This window comes from Malurus melanocephalus, unplaced genomic scaffold, assembly GCF_030028575.1.
Source record: "Malurus melanocephalus ecotype Western Australia unplaced genomic scaffold, MMel_1.1 scaffold_10, whole genome shotgun sequence".
NCBI classification, from domain to species: domain Eukaryota; kingdom Metazoa; phylum Chordata; class Aves; order Passeriformes; family Maluridae; genus Malurus; species Malurus melanocephalus.
The window spans coordinates 1900420-1915873 of record NW_026623242.1 but is presented as its reverse complement, the minus strand read 5'-3'; the positions used below and the strand labels follow the sequence as shown (position 1 = coordinate 1915873).

The window sequence follows — 15454 nt, the reverse complement described above, 5'->3', positions numbered from 1 at the left end:
ACAGACTTATGAGGAATAACAAATATTTACCATCTTCTGTATACTTTTTGAATATTTAAAATTAATGTGATTTTTAAATAATAATTTTAAAGCATTTTACATTTGAAAACAATACACATTTTGATTYATAAACCCACTTTCTTTTTTATCAAAAACCTGATTGGGGTTTTCTTAATCAAGAATTTGTCACACAAAACACATTAGCATCACAGAAAAACCCAATCCCAGTGCTAATTTTTACTAATTAAAATCTTAATCTTAAAGATTTATCTTTTGTAACTTCAGGTGGAAACTGTCCCATCATTGCATGGGACACAGTGGTGCAAATCTAGARCTTAGTCTTATGGAACCTAAGAGATGAAACTACAGTTTCACACCAAAATAGAACTGTGCTAAGGTTAGTCTGTATAAAGAAATACCATCAGTGATACCATAAATGGTCTCTACATATTGGTAGATTGTTGAATTAAAAGATGTATAAAATTACAAAAATACAGCAGTTTTACATTTGCTTTCTGATCTGTGCAGAAGTAACAAACTTTGCAGATGCAGAATGTCAGTAAGYATCTGAAGGAAAAATCTGCATTTGTATTCTGAGAACTCAAAGGCACTTAACATGAGTTTTGTAATTTATTGCCATCATGGGAATCATAACTTTCAGGAAAGCCTGTGAGTTTCTCAAACTATATTCCCAGCATCAACCTATTTACAGAAAGAATTTCAATGAGAATTACAATTATATGTTGGGCTGATAAAAAACATCTTTTCCCACATTGCTGCTGCTAGAAACTGTCAATCAAAGCATATTTCAGTATTTTCTATATTAATGATGAAATTCAGGAATGCATATGCACTAATTGTTTCCAAAAAAAAAAAAAAAAAAAAAAAAAAAAAAAAAAGAAACTGCTGTTATCAGCCCATTGTTGTTAGAATTTCATTGCTTACCTTAATGTATTAATTCCTATGCAAAATTCAGCACAGCACAGCCAATTAAAGATATGCATTGATAGATACTTACGTTGCAAATTGGCCTCTGGAAAACTCTTGTCTACCATCAGCCAGATCATCATAACAATTGCTACAACTGGTCTCCCAAACAGAATGCCTATGTACTCAAAGTTGTGCTTCAACACATTTCTCTGAAAAAAAGCTACAAAATATTTGGGTCGTTCATACAGTTACTGTATTTTATTTCTAGACTGTCTAGTAGACACAAYACTGTTCTCTAATATTGCCCTTAAATGCCATTAACACAAACTTAAATTAGATGAATGGCACCCTCTACTTCTTGTGATCACAGGATACAGAGAATGTTCAGGTAACATTTTCTAGCRCTGCAAAATTTACACCTTCTTTTGTATTAGAAAGACAAATGATGTCAGATTTTTTTCCCCCTTAGCTCATCAATAAAATCATATACATTTGAAAATGTTCCAGATGTGCATTTTAGATGGAGGAGCTCTGCTTGGGGTTTATTCTACAAAAATAATAAAATCTGACAGGACTGACACCTTCAGCTGCCTCTTAAGTGCTTCCACAGTGCAACCACAGCAGTGCAAYCTCTCCAAAACACACAAATTTAAAGGAAATGTGAAGAAAAAAGCAATGTGATTTTGAAGAAAGTGTAAGGGAGAACTCACCATCCAGACAACACCTACCTTCTGTCATCCATTCCACTCAGGACACAGATGCAGATACAGCAATTTTCAAAGTATTTTGAGATTGAGTGCATTTCTATCTCTGAGMAAAAGTCATAGGAATGCCAATATGAAATGTCATTCCAAACACGTATTTCTGAGACTAGCAGAGAAATATTCAAACTTTTGGCACCACAACATGGCTGGGCATCAGCTGGTCCTGCCATATACATTGAGCCACACACATTGGGMCATGCACTTTTACACTAATATGTAACAGAGCTCCAACTTGCTGTGCAGGAAAAGTTATTTTATGATATTGTCCCAAGTCTTAATACTTTTGAAGGACTAATTTATGCTCTGAGTAAGACTTGACTGTGATATCCACCGAGGAAATAGTTGGGTCAAWTGTTAAGTGAAACTGTGACTCCATAATAAGTGTAAGCTGTTGGAATGAAGGCTGCCACCCAAAACGGCAATACCCTCTGTGCCACCAGTCCTCGTGGGCCATCACCTTCCTCATGTGAGCACAAACAGCAGCCCACACATAGCTCAGCTCATACTGACTATGATCTACACACTGAGTTACTCAGTATGGAGTTACATGAAAATACAGTTGTCTATGAAAATTTGTCTTCGGAGATATCTCCTCCTGAAGTTTTTCAGGATGAGCTGCTGCGCTTTCATCCACATTCCTTCTAATATAGGTTAATACGCAGTTTTAAACAAGTCTTTGTATAAAAATGAAGCAAGCAAACCAGTAAAGTCGTGAGTTATTCTCAGGTCCATGCAAACTGCTAAAATTACTACTTAATGCTGGCGATCAAAGTGGGACTGTAAATCCCACCTTTGCAGGAAGAACTTAGGGGTCAAGCAAATACTGCCCTATTTCACACCCTCCAAAAAATACACAGATCTTCAAAATCAATGTAGCCAGCTATGTGTATTGCAAAGCACTCCAGAAAAACAGCAGTCCGATTATTGGGCGAGGGAAATACCTTCCCCCTGCTCTAATGCAGGAGACACATGCTAGGCAAGGAAGACTTCCACAGAGGAGCCCTCTGCTGACCTGGGAAATTCAGAGCCTGCCTTGGCAGCCCTGGGAGCTAAAGCCCATACTGTGGGCATTTGCTTATATTGAAGGAACAGATCTTGAGGCGTGGAGAGGACATTTGAATCTTCTTTTTTTTTTTTTTTTTTGTGAGAGAAGCTTACTCTGAGTTTGAGGCCTTTTTTTGATTTTTGACCTGAAATCACTTGCATCCCAGCCATGTAAAATCAGATATCTCAGTCTTGCTTTATACTAAGGCAGAGGAGACTTCATAGAAAATACCTTGGAAGTGCTGCTTCAAAACCAGTTGACATATTTCTCTCTCCTTTTTACAGTTATTTGTGAAAGAGGAGAAAGTAATGTTTGAATATAAAGGGATAGGTTCCCCAAAACTCATAAATTTGGAAGTCTCATAAGTAACTGTAATTATGTTAATACTTCATCATATCTGTTGTTCTCTTCAGAAGCCTCATGGAGATGATTAAGCAGAATCTTGCTCCAGCTGTGATTTTCAGCAAAGTGGTAGCATCTAAAACATGCTAACTTTGGACATACTGTTTTAAAGGAACTGCAGAGCAGTTGGTRAACAATTACGAGTTTTGGCCAGTAATCAAGAAAACACCATTAAAAGGATTCAATTGCAATTACAATTATTTTCTTGGCAGGTAATAATGAATGTGTTTAATATTTTAGTGGAGATATTAGGTTTCTAATTAGATTAAATGTCTAACACCAAGTATTAGATTTAAAGAATCAATCACTTTAATGGCTGACTCATTAAGGTACAGAGTCAACTATCTGTGAAAATAATTTTAAAATCTATTTTTCTCAGGCAAGGCTCTCTGAAAAACAAAAGCGGTATTGAATAACTGGATTAGGATGCAAACAACTGCAGGTGTGCTCCAAATGATGCATATTATAGAATGGTCAATAAGATCTCACACAGAAGACAGTAGGCCAAGTTTAGTGATTTACAGTTTAACATACACAGTGAAAGACATAATTTATTCTTTTCAGATGAACAGGGCTGCTGAGCTGCTTTGTTGCTGCAGAAGTGATGCTTCTGCTTTTTAAGGCACAGCATTAACTTCTGGCATTCATACATTTCAATTCTAAAAGCATTAGAAACATCTAATCAAAATTCCACTTTAAAAAAAAAAAAAATAAAGAGAGCAGTTTTCACAGGMGGTTAGGTTTTCCAAACATTTTCAACACAAAGGTGATTGTCCAGCTTATAGTCTCTACTCCCTGTCAAAGTAAAAATCAAGTTTAAAAAGGAACATGCAGCTAAAAATTCAATTATGATTATCCAGATCTCTGCCTGATTAATGAACACCTGCTCTTCCTGCTAGTGTCTGAGAACGTCAAGATTACACAAGATTCACTGGTGTTTTWAAAATGCTATTTAAATATTAACACTGGGAAACACTCAGTTGAGAGATTTGTCTTCAACTCTTTTCTCCATTGCTGGACCAAATGTAGTATTTAGGGAGCTGTGGCAGTCTTTTCTCACTGCTGCACCAGAGAGGCACCTTGAAACGACATGGAAGTGCTTTGCTATGTCTGGAGCAATGAGCTTTGTTTCTGCCTTACGCAAAGTGAGCAGCAACTACATATCTGACACACATCTCCTGAGACCTAATGCTGAAAAAGCTGACTTCAGACAACTAAATAATTAACSTTGTGAATAAGCAAAGGATTTGCCTCTAACCCACTTCCCAAAGAGCCTGCCTGAGGCCAACAACAGTCTTTTTCCATCAGCACCAGAACAAACATCTCTCACCACTTTTGTCCTTTCCCCCATATATTTCAATGTTCTGAAGCTCCAGGAAGTGTCCTGAAAGCCACTCAGCTGTGGAAAAAACATGTGGGAAAACTAAGGGTTGCTCATACCCAAAGGGCCCTTGGTGCCCTTGGTATTTTTGTCTGAAGATACTGAAAGACACTGAATGCCTTGAGTTTCATGTCCCAGCCCCAGGAATTGCATGCAGCCTCTGCACATTGGGGTCAACACGTGTGTGATGGCAGCATGAGGAGAAGAGGTGATTTCAGCCATGCCTTGTGTCTTATGAAGCCCCTCTAGACAAAACCTGGGTGAAAGCAGTGCCTGAGGGTAAAGTGTGTCCTCCTCTCTTCCCAGCTCTGTTAGCACCAAAATGCTCCCAAAATAAAGAGGTCTGTACTTCTGTGCTGCTAAAGGTGTCCCAACAGAGACAAGATTCCATCGCCAGCAATGGAATTGTGTTATAGGTTGGGTTGGAAGTACCTTAAAGATCATCCAGTCCCAATCACCYTGCCATGGGCAGCAACACCTTCTAATACACCAGGTCGCTCAGAGCCCCATCCAAACTTCTCTTGAACACTTCCAGGGACAGGGTATCCATAACTTCTCCGGGCAACCTGTTCCAGTGCCTCATCACCATCACAGGAAAGAATTTCTTTCTATTATCTGATCTAAAACTATTCTTTTTCATTTCAAAGCCATCATAATAATGCCTATTATTACACGCCCTTGTAAAAACATCTGTCTCCAGTTCTCTTGTAGGCTCCCCCTGGATACTGGAAAGTTGCTACAACTCACATTTCTTCAAGTTAAGACTCCTCAGGATCACACAATTAAATGATCCTTTTAACTTAACTAGCCAGCTATTTAGAAACTGAGAGACCAAAGTTCACCTGGGGATAAATTAATGGTTAATGGCCATGTGGATGCACCTACATAATGAAACTTTCCTGTTTTCCCACATTGCTTTGCATCCACACGTGCTGTGCCGCCCTGAGCACAAATTGCCTGGATGTTACCTCCTTGCTGAAAGGCCAGAATGCAGCCACAGGGCCCCATGTGCGACTCTGTACTCCTGGAACCACACTCCAGCAATACCACAGCGGCTGTGTCTCATGCATTTGTATGGAGGCACACAGAGGTCATGGACTTGGCAGTCTGGGAAGAGGAGACCATTTAGTTGTGCCTCAACAACAGCCATGGTGATGTGAAGATACACAGATGTATATCAAAGCCCTGCTGAGAGGGGTCAYTCTGGGAACACTGCTCAAAGCAAACGAAGGGCCTCTGGCACAATGATTTAAAAACAAACCTCTGGAAAGAAGCAGAATCCTGGCAATGCTCCAAGTACCTTTCCCAAGTACCTCTGAGCAACAGATGGGCTTTTTCCAGCAAAGCCACCGATTATGTATAACGCAGACAAAAGGCACAGAGGAGTTCATGGTCCTTAAGCAGGCCTCCAGTGACAGCGAGCTTCCTTTCCCCATACCAGAGCACAGCCCAGAACCTGGGAGAACAGAAAGCTCTTTCACCCCTGCACGSACGCACACGGAGTGGGAGCGTCTAGCCAGTCCTACGCGAGTCACTGTGGGACTGCCGTGGTTTCAAATAAAAATAGTGTGATGGAGGTATGTTTATGAAAACATCAAATACAGAAAAGAAAGGCAATGTAAAACACACTTTCCTTTTTATAAGCCATATTTAGCATTTTACAAGGTATACTTTCCCAAGTGAGGAATGGAAAATTGCAAAGACATCAAAAGCACTGAGCCAGACTCAGTGTCATTAAATGTTCATTCAGTATAGTCACTCCAAAGAGCTGCACAGCACAGTGCATTCTGTATGCTTACAAGTAACAAGAAAGACCTTAAGAATTAGGCTCTTTTGGCAAGAAAATTGCAGCCTTTATCAGTATTGCAGATGTGAATAATTTTCCATTCCCATCTGCAGCAACTTCGGTAGACTGTGCTTCTCGGTGGCATCACTGGGTGGTTTTGCTGCTTTGTCTCTTGCCTGGCCGAAAAATCTCATTACTGATTCTTGGTGGCTTATATCAGACCAACATCTTCCACACAGGAGGTGAGTGTGTGAGAGTGCAGAGGCTCACATGTCTGTTTCCTGCCAACTCCTATCTCCCAGCCTCTGCCTAAACCCCAGRCTAACTATTCCACAGCTTTACCCTGATTACTCTTAAAATTAAATGTACTCAAGTTTTCACCCTGAATCTTTCCTACTGCAGTTTAAGCCATGATACCTTGTATGTGACACCTTCGCCACAGCTGGAGGACTGCAACAGCCTTATAAAAATGTTTGAAGGCTACTACTATGTCTGTCCTTCAATGGTCTCAAGCCTCAAACTATTTGCAGGAGTTGACTCTGCAGCAATGCCCTGGAATTTTCAGTCTCTTACACAGAATGTCCCTAAGAGGCATTTTAAAGAAAATGGCACTGCATGAATTAGGAGAAGGCAACACCTGATGCTTGACCAGGACTCTAAAATGCTTCTTTTAAATGTATCAGAGTTGTACTTCTGCAGATGCAGATGCTAGAAGGTGGACAGCATAACTGTTTCAAAACAGTTACTATTCAGCAATGCAAACAATGCATAAAGCTCCAAATTCAGCATTTAAACTGAAAGATCCTACTCCGCAGCATCTAAAAAGGTAAAATTATGCTAGGAAAATCATAAATACTTCCCAGAACATAAAATCATGTTCATAATTCTTGTCTCTGCAAGTGAAATGTAGCATCTTAAGTCAACTCAGTAGAAAAATTGCTCCAGGTTATTTCATCACAAAATCAAAGACTTGATTTACTTATCCCTTGAGAAGCTGAATACAGTTCAGACCAATATTTTCCATTTTTAAAAGCACTTCTAGTCTAATCTATTACATACATTTCTAAAGTGTCTGTTACTTCAGTTTCTTGGCACACTTTAGATAATATTCACAAGTTTAAAAAAATAACCTACTGCGCTCCCCCCATCCACATTCCTGAACCTCAGCTTTTGTGATTCCTCGGTGTGAGCCACAATCAGGAGTGTACCAAGTGCTTTGTGACGCCTGAGAAACGCTGGGCATCTTTGCTTTCTGCTCAGTCAGAGTTTGTGTTTGGAGGACGGGACACGAAACTAGGAGAACACCGTGATAAAATCCTGCTTTGCACTGAAGATTTCTAAAAGCGAAGCTTATCTCTATGGGATACATAGTGATGGGGGCATGACCCCGTTAGGTACCGCTGAACGTGGGTACGTGTCTGCAGCTCTGCACAGCCCAGCCTGCTGGAGCACAGCCTGGACAGCAGGCAGACGCGAATTAAAGCTGAAAGACAGCTAAAGGACTGGGCTTTTTCATCCCCTGCAATTTCGTCTCCACAGCGATCCGCGCGAAAYGAGGCGCAGGCAGCACACAGCGCTGGGGAAAAGAACAGAGCCCGCGATCGATGCGCTCGGCCGCTCGGCGGGGCGCCCTGCGCTGCCCGGCCGCGCCTCCCGGAAGCGGAGACGGGCGGCGGCCATGGCGGCGGAGCAGCGTTACCCGCGGAGCTCCATCGAGGATGACTTCAACTATGGCAGCAACGTGGCCTCGGCCAGCGTCCACATCCGCATGGGTAGGGAGTGCGGGTGGGTGGGAGAGCCGCACGGCCCCGCTTCAGCTCCCCCAGCGCTTGCGGACAGGTCCGCGTTGCCCCRCTGTCGTGGTGTCGGGGAGTGCCGCGCCTCTCGCTCCCAGCGGGTGCCCCTGTGATACCCCGGGCGCCTCTGGCCTTGAGCAGAGCCTTGTCAGCTTCTGCGCAGTGTTTCAACCTGGTAAGGTTGTGAGTGCGGAGCCAGGGCGCTACATAGTCCAGGTTAAGCATCAAGGGTGCGGGAGCGCGGCCGGCAAAAKGCTTTGCCGTTAAACCGTGAAGGGGGAATGTCTTCTTCTGACACGGATTGCCCGGTGTACCCGGTACCTGGCGTAGATTCAGACTTGGTTCTGTCCAGGGTGATGAATGTTGAAGACAACACATGCTACATGAGATGCATAGTCCCTGCAGAGTCTACCTCCCTGGAGGTGTTTAAGGAAAGCCTGGACGTGGCAGCTGATGCCATGGTGTGTCTGACAGGGTGGCTTTCGGTCATAGGTTGGACTTGATGATCTCAGAGGTCTTTTCCAACCTTATTGATTCATAAATACTAGAATTAGTGGTTCTAATTGCAGAAGTTTAACCATGAGACTAAAGGATTTGAATTTCTTCTGTGAGGTGTTAAAATTATTGTCTCTTCTGCTGAGGCATTTGGCATGCTAAGAGGTCATAGTAATGCCCATGAAATCCTGCTTTGCTGTTCATGTGAAGCTCTCAATTGAGTACTGTTGTAGAATGTCTCTAATCAGTTACCCTTAGTGAAATGGTGTTACTGGATACATTTTGGAATAAAAATGGCTTTGTGCTGTGAAATTTTTATTACCTATTTCTGATAATCAGGAGACCTCTTCCTACTAAAATAGAGTTTTTACCTTGTTTGAACAATAAAGGGTGTCACAGGAGGTACAAAACAGATGATGTCATTAGCAAAATTGCTGATGCACTTAGTAATGGGGAGGGGAAGRCTTTGCAAGCTAGGAGGCTACTTCTAGATTTGGTCAGTTTATTATAACAAAGGATGCCTCAGTCCCTCATGGCTTGCAAGTGTATTTTACCTGCTGCAAGGAGGTAATTCAGTTTCTTGTAGGAGGTAATTCAGGAATAAATGTAATTTTGCTGTAATACTATGTCAGTTGTTTTAAAGTAAAATGGCTTTTTGCTACTTCACTTTTTCACTATGGCTTTATAATGGTTCTTTATGAAAATGAAAACTTGCATCTGATTTACTRTTGAACTTTGTAAGTCTAGGTAAAAAATTATTTCATTTTTTATTTTCCTTATTCTAGCATTTCTACGAAAAGTCTACAGCATTCTTTCCATTCAAGTTCTATTGACCACAGTCACATCTGCAATTTTCCTATACTCTACTGGAGTGCAGGCATTTGTTCATGAGAGGTAAATACTAAGGTGAAATGTAGCTGTTTAACATGTGTTAAATATAATTTATGTAACTTGTGACTATACTTCAGTCCTCCTCATCATTTTTCTCCTTGGTTTAGTATGAAAACTAGTATTTTTGGTGGTGTTATTCATTTTAGTAAATGTTTTATTAATAGTGCTTATTTTAATATTTATGCTATGCAGATTTTTACATGAGTTGCAAAAATCTCAATTACTGTCACTTGTGGTTTTATACTCTTAAGTACTTTTAGAATCTCTTTGGAATGCATAGTTTATAGGTGCCTGTTCCAAAAAGCAGAATCGAATTATTCTTCTTCCTTCCTCCCATCTTCTTTTTCCCCTTAGCCCCTCCGCCCCCTCCCCAAGATTAGTGTGCTTAAATTCCTGTGGGCTTGCTTATTTTTGCCTCTCAGATTTTCATGGTAAAACAACAAGTCTCAGAATCCAAACTGTGGTGAACAGGCTAGGGAAAAGAACAACTGGGAAAGGAGGAGAGCACTGAATCTAGTTTCTGTTTTCCTCCAAGTGCACTTGTGGACTTCTACTTTCACTTCAAAGCCCAGATAAAAAAGGAGGATCAAACACTGCATGAAAGTTTCATTTTCTGTATAAGCTATGGTGTATACAACAGAGGTTGTAAAACTACAGTTTTCTACTTAAATCTGATAATTTAAAATTGTCCTGCTTACTTAGAACTGTTCTGATTTTTTGTTTGCTGTTGGTCKTGTTTTTTTCTTGGAGGGCTACTTGTATGAATTAGCAATGCTTATTGGCCASTACTGATTTTCTTTGGGCAGTTAGTGCCCATTTTGTTGCATTCAGGTGCTTAYGAAAAATAGCTCTCTGAATGTGGAGTTCACAACACTCAAAATATTACTTTAAAACTGTTACTTTGTACAGCTGGATTTTCTTCTTTGTATGTGTTAATTTCCAGGTAACAGATTCCTGGGCAATCTTTAGCTTTAGTATGAAAAAGTTGCCTTTACTTGTGATTGTACTATTTTTAGCTGATTATCTGTAGTAGTATGTTTTAGAACAATTTTATTGTACACTTGTGTTACATTTACATTGGATTTATTTTTCTAGGTGATCGCTTAAAAACTTGGGTTTATATAAACTGTTTTATTGTCTTCCAGATATTGAAGTTTGATTACTTTTTTTTTTATATGCAATTTTACAGGCCTGCCTTGCTTTTGATATCTGGATTTGGATCTCTGGCTGTAATCATAGCACTGACCCTCTACAGACACCAGCACCCTGTTAATTTATACTTGCTCTTTGGGTTTGTAAGTATTTAATTCAATTACATTATTAATTGATTAATTAATTCAATTTCGTAGTTCCTAGAATATCTTGCATTGTAATTAATTCCTTTGAAACTCTGGGTATGTAATTTGTTTTTCTTGTATTCCTTGAAAGATAGCCTATGTATTTATAAAGATCTGAGTTAACTCTTCGGAGATTCTGTCCATGGGTTTTTCCTAAACAGCAGCCTCTTCAGCATCTTTTTAGAAAGAGTGTTAGAATTTGGATCAGTTTGAGCAAGGGTTTTTATGTGTGTATAGAAATCTACTTGCTCTCATTGTTCTGTTGATGTTAGGGATTTTTTCTACGGAACTGCTCAGTAGGAAAGGAGGAGGCATTCCTGTTACCTAAATTGTTTTATAGAYGGTGTCCAGCAGAGACCCAAACCAGCCATCTGTGTTTATTTCTTCAATTGTTGTCTTTTTGGTGCTAAATTCTGAGCACGTTTCCAGCACAGGCAGGTCAGTCAGAGCAGTCTCAAATTTCAGTCTTCTGCCTAATGTTGTGAGTGTGTAGATCCAGTCAAATAGTTGCTCTTGGATATTTTGGATTATGTAGCAAATCAGTCTTCTGAAAAGAAGTAACAGTAGCTCAATTAGAATTCAATGCTTTAAGAATTGCTTAAATTGTGTTTGTAATAAAACAGGAAGACAGCTTTGCTGTGTAAGTAAACAGATTGTTTAAATGTTAAGTGTGGAAAGGAAGCTGATGCAGACACTCTTAGCTGTCTCAAGATACTAAAAGGGTTATAGGCTCTTCAATAGTGTGTRAGAAGTGTAACATTAATGCTGTGTGCTTACAGTAGAAAATGAAAATGGTATTTTTCTACAGGAGAAGTCTCTCTCTCATTTTCACTTTRTATTGTACTCTTTTTATGTAACACAACTTCCAACACAGTAAGACAGTGTGATTGCCATTTTCTTGTTGAAAATTAAACATGTTTTCATATCAAAGATTTAACAGGAGACCTAATATAATACATGCTGGGATTGTGTAACAGAATGGGAGTCATTGCATGTGAAACCTCCATGTAAATGTTTTATGGTTTGATTTTTCCTTACCCTTCTAATTTTTTGGTTTTGCATTTTTAGACACTACTGGAAGCACTGACAGTTGCCATTACAGGTAAATAGTATTGCCTGATTCCACAAAGAACTTGGRAAAGGAATCTATTATGTTGTACTAATTGCCATTAGGGATTTCTAAATGTGATTAAAATGATAATGAATTCTGTTTAAAAGTTTTAATGACAGTGAAAAGAGTTTAGCAAAAAACAGGGGCACAAGGGAGAAARCTGGATTCTGATTCAGAAATGAACCTGTATAAACTTGAAGTAAGAAATGAGTTGGGGAATCCATTCTTTTAGTATGGCTAAAAATATTCTTTTTCATAAGGCAGCTCTCAGCAGAGTTGATCTTCAAGTTGAAATATTCCTATCTGCCCCTTCAATTTCTTCAAATTGGAGAGTTCTGTACTACATGGTCAGGGTTGAAATGAGGCAGTGTGCGGTCMAGTCATGGCATAATTTTGAATTATGGCTTCCAGCATAAGATGAAACCTCTTCATTGTGACTTATATTCTCCTGATTTGGGGAAAGAAAAGATTGAGGAGGACAGAGGGGAAGAATAAGGTTGCACTTGTTTCTGCTATCTTTCCCATCCTGTCCCCTAATCAAAACATTAAGCCTTTATAGAGGATTGTTTTATTTTCCCCCTTGTTTCAATATCATGAAAAATTCAGATAGTTTTTTTCTTAAGATCTCTGTTATCTATGCTTAAAATATTTTTTTTTGTTTTGTTGGTGTTTTTGTAATTGTGTGTAGGGAAGACCTATTATTTCCAGTTGAGAAACTACAGCTATAAAGTAATTGTCAAACCTAGCTAGTGCAAGGTCCCTTAGTTCTGTGATCACAAATTTGAAATGCAAAGACAGCTTCGGACATAATTTACTTAATTTTGTTCACAGTTAAGATTTTTCTTTCCTTCTGAAAGTTTAAATGATTATTTCCTCAAAAGATAAACCAGCAAATACAAAGTGTAGTGTTCTTTAATTGACAGATTACTTTTTCTGTTATAGTGAGTTTCTATGATGTCTCCATCGTCTTGCAAGCCTTTATACTTACTACTGCTGTATTTCTTGGATTGACTGCATATACCTTGCAGTCAAAGAGGGACTTCAGCAAGTTTGGAGCAGGGTATGTTGTCACATTGCTGATTTGTACAAATTTTGATTTTTATTAAGGTGATTTTTTTCTTTCTTAAAGTGAGCTTTGCAGGTATGATAAGTAGTACAGGTYAACAGAACCTCAACTTCAAGGGAAGGGTGAGGGTTATTTAAAATTATTGATTTTACCCCGTTCTGATCTCTTGCTAAATTCTTTTCAGTGATTATGAGTCTTAAAACAATTAGAAAACTAGTTTACTTGGATTTTTCACTGAGAAAGAAGGCAGGTGTTTCAAATATTTAAAAAAACATTAAAGTTAGAACATAACTTTTGACAGGTTTATAAAACTTTTACTGCTGACACCAGATGACCAGTTGGCATCCAGGAATTTCAGACATTCACTTGCCAAATATATTGTGAAGAGATTYTATAAGAGGGGAGGATATTTTAAGTCTTAAAGGAATTATACTGTTGGTCACAGTTTAATTTATTTTCTTTCAGCCTCTTCGCTTGTTTGTGGATTTTAATCTTCTCGGGTTTCTTGAGGGTAAGATAGCTTGTATTAACAGTTAAAAGATATTCATAGAATCATGGAATGGTGTGGGTTGGGTGCCACCTTAAAGATCATCTAGTTCCAACACCCCTGCCATGGGCAGGCACACCTTGCATTAAGACGAGGTCGCTCAGAGCCTGACCTTTCCCTAACTTTTATTGTAACAGCACAATATAGTTTAATGAAAGAAAATTCCTGACCAGATCCATTACTGTTCTAGATCATGCTGGTGATCTTTAACCATGCATTAACAATTTAGATTTTTGTTGGGGGCTTTCTTGCCAACATAAAAGGGATATTTGGGATGATTGACAAAATTTATTCATTGAAATCCACTACTTGATAAAGAGAATGTAAAGGAGATTTGGGATTTAATTGTGTTTTGGTTTTTTTGTTGTTCTGCTGTTACTATTCTGGAGACCAGAACTTCCTCCCTCTTAAGTGGAGGTGCGTTTACTCATTTAGAGATTGTCTGCCTGAGGATTGTATGGAATAAGAACATTGAAATGTGGTCATAATATGGTGGCTCTGTGTACATAACAGTAGAAAGACTGTTATAAATGTGGCATATCATTATGCAGGGATTTTAATATTTTTTTTAAAATGAAATTCACAAGTATGTTTTTCGTGTTTTGTCTGCTTCCAGCTGTTTTTCTATAGTGAGACAATAGAGTTGGTGTTTGCTGCTGCTGGAGCTCTTCTGTTCTGTGGATTTATTATTTATGACACTCATTTGCTGATGCACAAATTGTCCCCTGAAGAGTACATACTGGCTGCAATCAACCTCTACTTGGACATCATCAATCTGTTCTTCCACCTGCTGCGTGTACTGGAAGCATTTAATAAAAAATAGTCAAAAGTGGTGTGATTTGATTACAGAAAATTGAAGATAAGCATTTGGATGATCTGCAAACTCRGTAGCTCTGCCTTCTGAAGACTGACTCTATTATGTTTGCATTCAATGAATATTGAAACATGCTTAGGGGAAAAAAGGCTTTTTACGTAACTCCAGTTCTTCTCCAGACCATGTATTTTATGTAGTTAACATGCTGTCGTTATTACAGTCACCTTTTTAATCACTTAATTTACAATTGACATAATTTAAATTTTGCCAATTCCTGATTGCTCCAGAAAAGGCTTCCCTGCTGTTCTGTAGCTGCTGAGAATGTTTCCTTTGGGATTGATCATGCATTTGTGTACCACATAAGGGTAGCATGAGTTTGCCATTATGCAATGTTTTACTAAGCAGAATTTTTTCTAGTTTTTGTTTGGTAAAATGGAATGTTGTCTCTGTCAGAGATACTCTGTCCTTGTTAAGAGCTGTCACTATGAAGGGTGTGGGGTTGTTAATTAAAGGGAATGTTCTTCATTTTAGTATTATTTATTGCCTGTCTTTCAGTGTTCTGAAAAATCATTTTGAGATTGATTCTGGTATTCTATCCAATTGTGTATGTTAMGGGTCATTGTGTGTCAATAAAAACTGGAAAACGTTTAGTCTGTTCTTGCAGTAGAGGCTGAAGAACTTCGGGGTGCTGAGAATGAACGCCGCTGGCAGGGTAGCGGTACTGTGCCTGTGGCTGCTTCCCGCGCTGTGGAGATGCTGGAGGGGCAGGCAGCGTGAAAACGATTTGGAAAGGCTTTCTTGCTTGTCTTGGTGCGGGATTGTTACGGCTCGCTTCCCCTGGCGATGCGCGCTCGCTCGGAGAGTTACGGTACGGCCCGTCTGCCCCCGCGGGAGGCCGGGCGCGTGGGCTCGCGCATGCGCGGACGGACGGCGTGGTCTGAGGCGAGTGTACGCGGGGCCTCGTGCGCGGCCGGTGAGTGGCCCTTGTGTGTGCGCGCGGCCCTTGTGTGTGTGCGCGGCCCGTGTGTGTGTGTGTGTGCGGCCCGTGTGTGTGTGTGCGCGCGGCCCGTGTGTGTGTGTGCGCGCGGC

The 15454-nt window shown here is 39.8% G+C and overlaps 2 protein-coding genes across 2 annotated transcripts in view; both read left to right on the top strand.

Moving 5' to 3' along the window:
- The first annotated feature begins 7961 nt into the window (after positions 1-7961).
- TMBIM4 (transmembrane BAX inhibitor motif containing 4) lies at positions 7962-15028 on the top strand. The gene is made up of 7 exons (XM_057377246.1): positions 7962-8080; positions 9385-9493; positions 10680-10785; positions 11896-11929; positions 12881-12998; positions 13470-13515; positions 14168-15028. Exons 1-7 carry the CDS (start codon positions 7987-7989, stop codon positions 14372-14374), a joined length of 714 nt encoding a protein of 237 aa, XP_057233229.1. The 5' UTR covers positions 7962-7986; the 3' UTR covers positions 14375-15028.
- Positions 15029-15266: 238 nt separating this feature from the next.
- Positions 15267-15454, top strand: part of LLPH (LLP homolog, long-term synaptic facilitation factor) — a 5049-nt gene continuing 4861 nt past the window's right edge. Inside the window, exon 1 of the mRNA XM_057377235.1 lies at positions 15267-15338. The gene's annotated coding sequence lies outside the window, so the exon portion shown is untranslated. The remainder of the gene's footprint in view (positions 15339-15454) is intronic.

Excerpts from the sequence above, each read along its gene's own strand:
- TMBIM4 (XM_057377246.1), top strand. The coding sequence starts at position 7,987 with ATGGCGGCGGAGCAGCGTTACCCGCGGAGCTCCATCGAGGATGACTTC. Across the intron at positions 9,494-10,679 it reads CAGGCATTTGTTCATGAGAG|GCCTGCCTTGCTTTTGATAT; the intron begins GTAAATACTAAG and ends GCAATTTTACAG. Across the intron at positions 12,999-13,469 it reads TTCAGCAAGTTTGGAGCAGG|CCTCTTCGCTTGTTTGTGGA; the intron begins GTATGTTGTCAC and ends ATTTTCTTTCAG.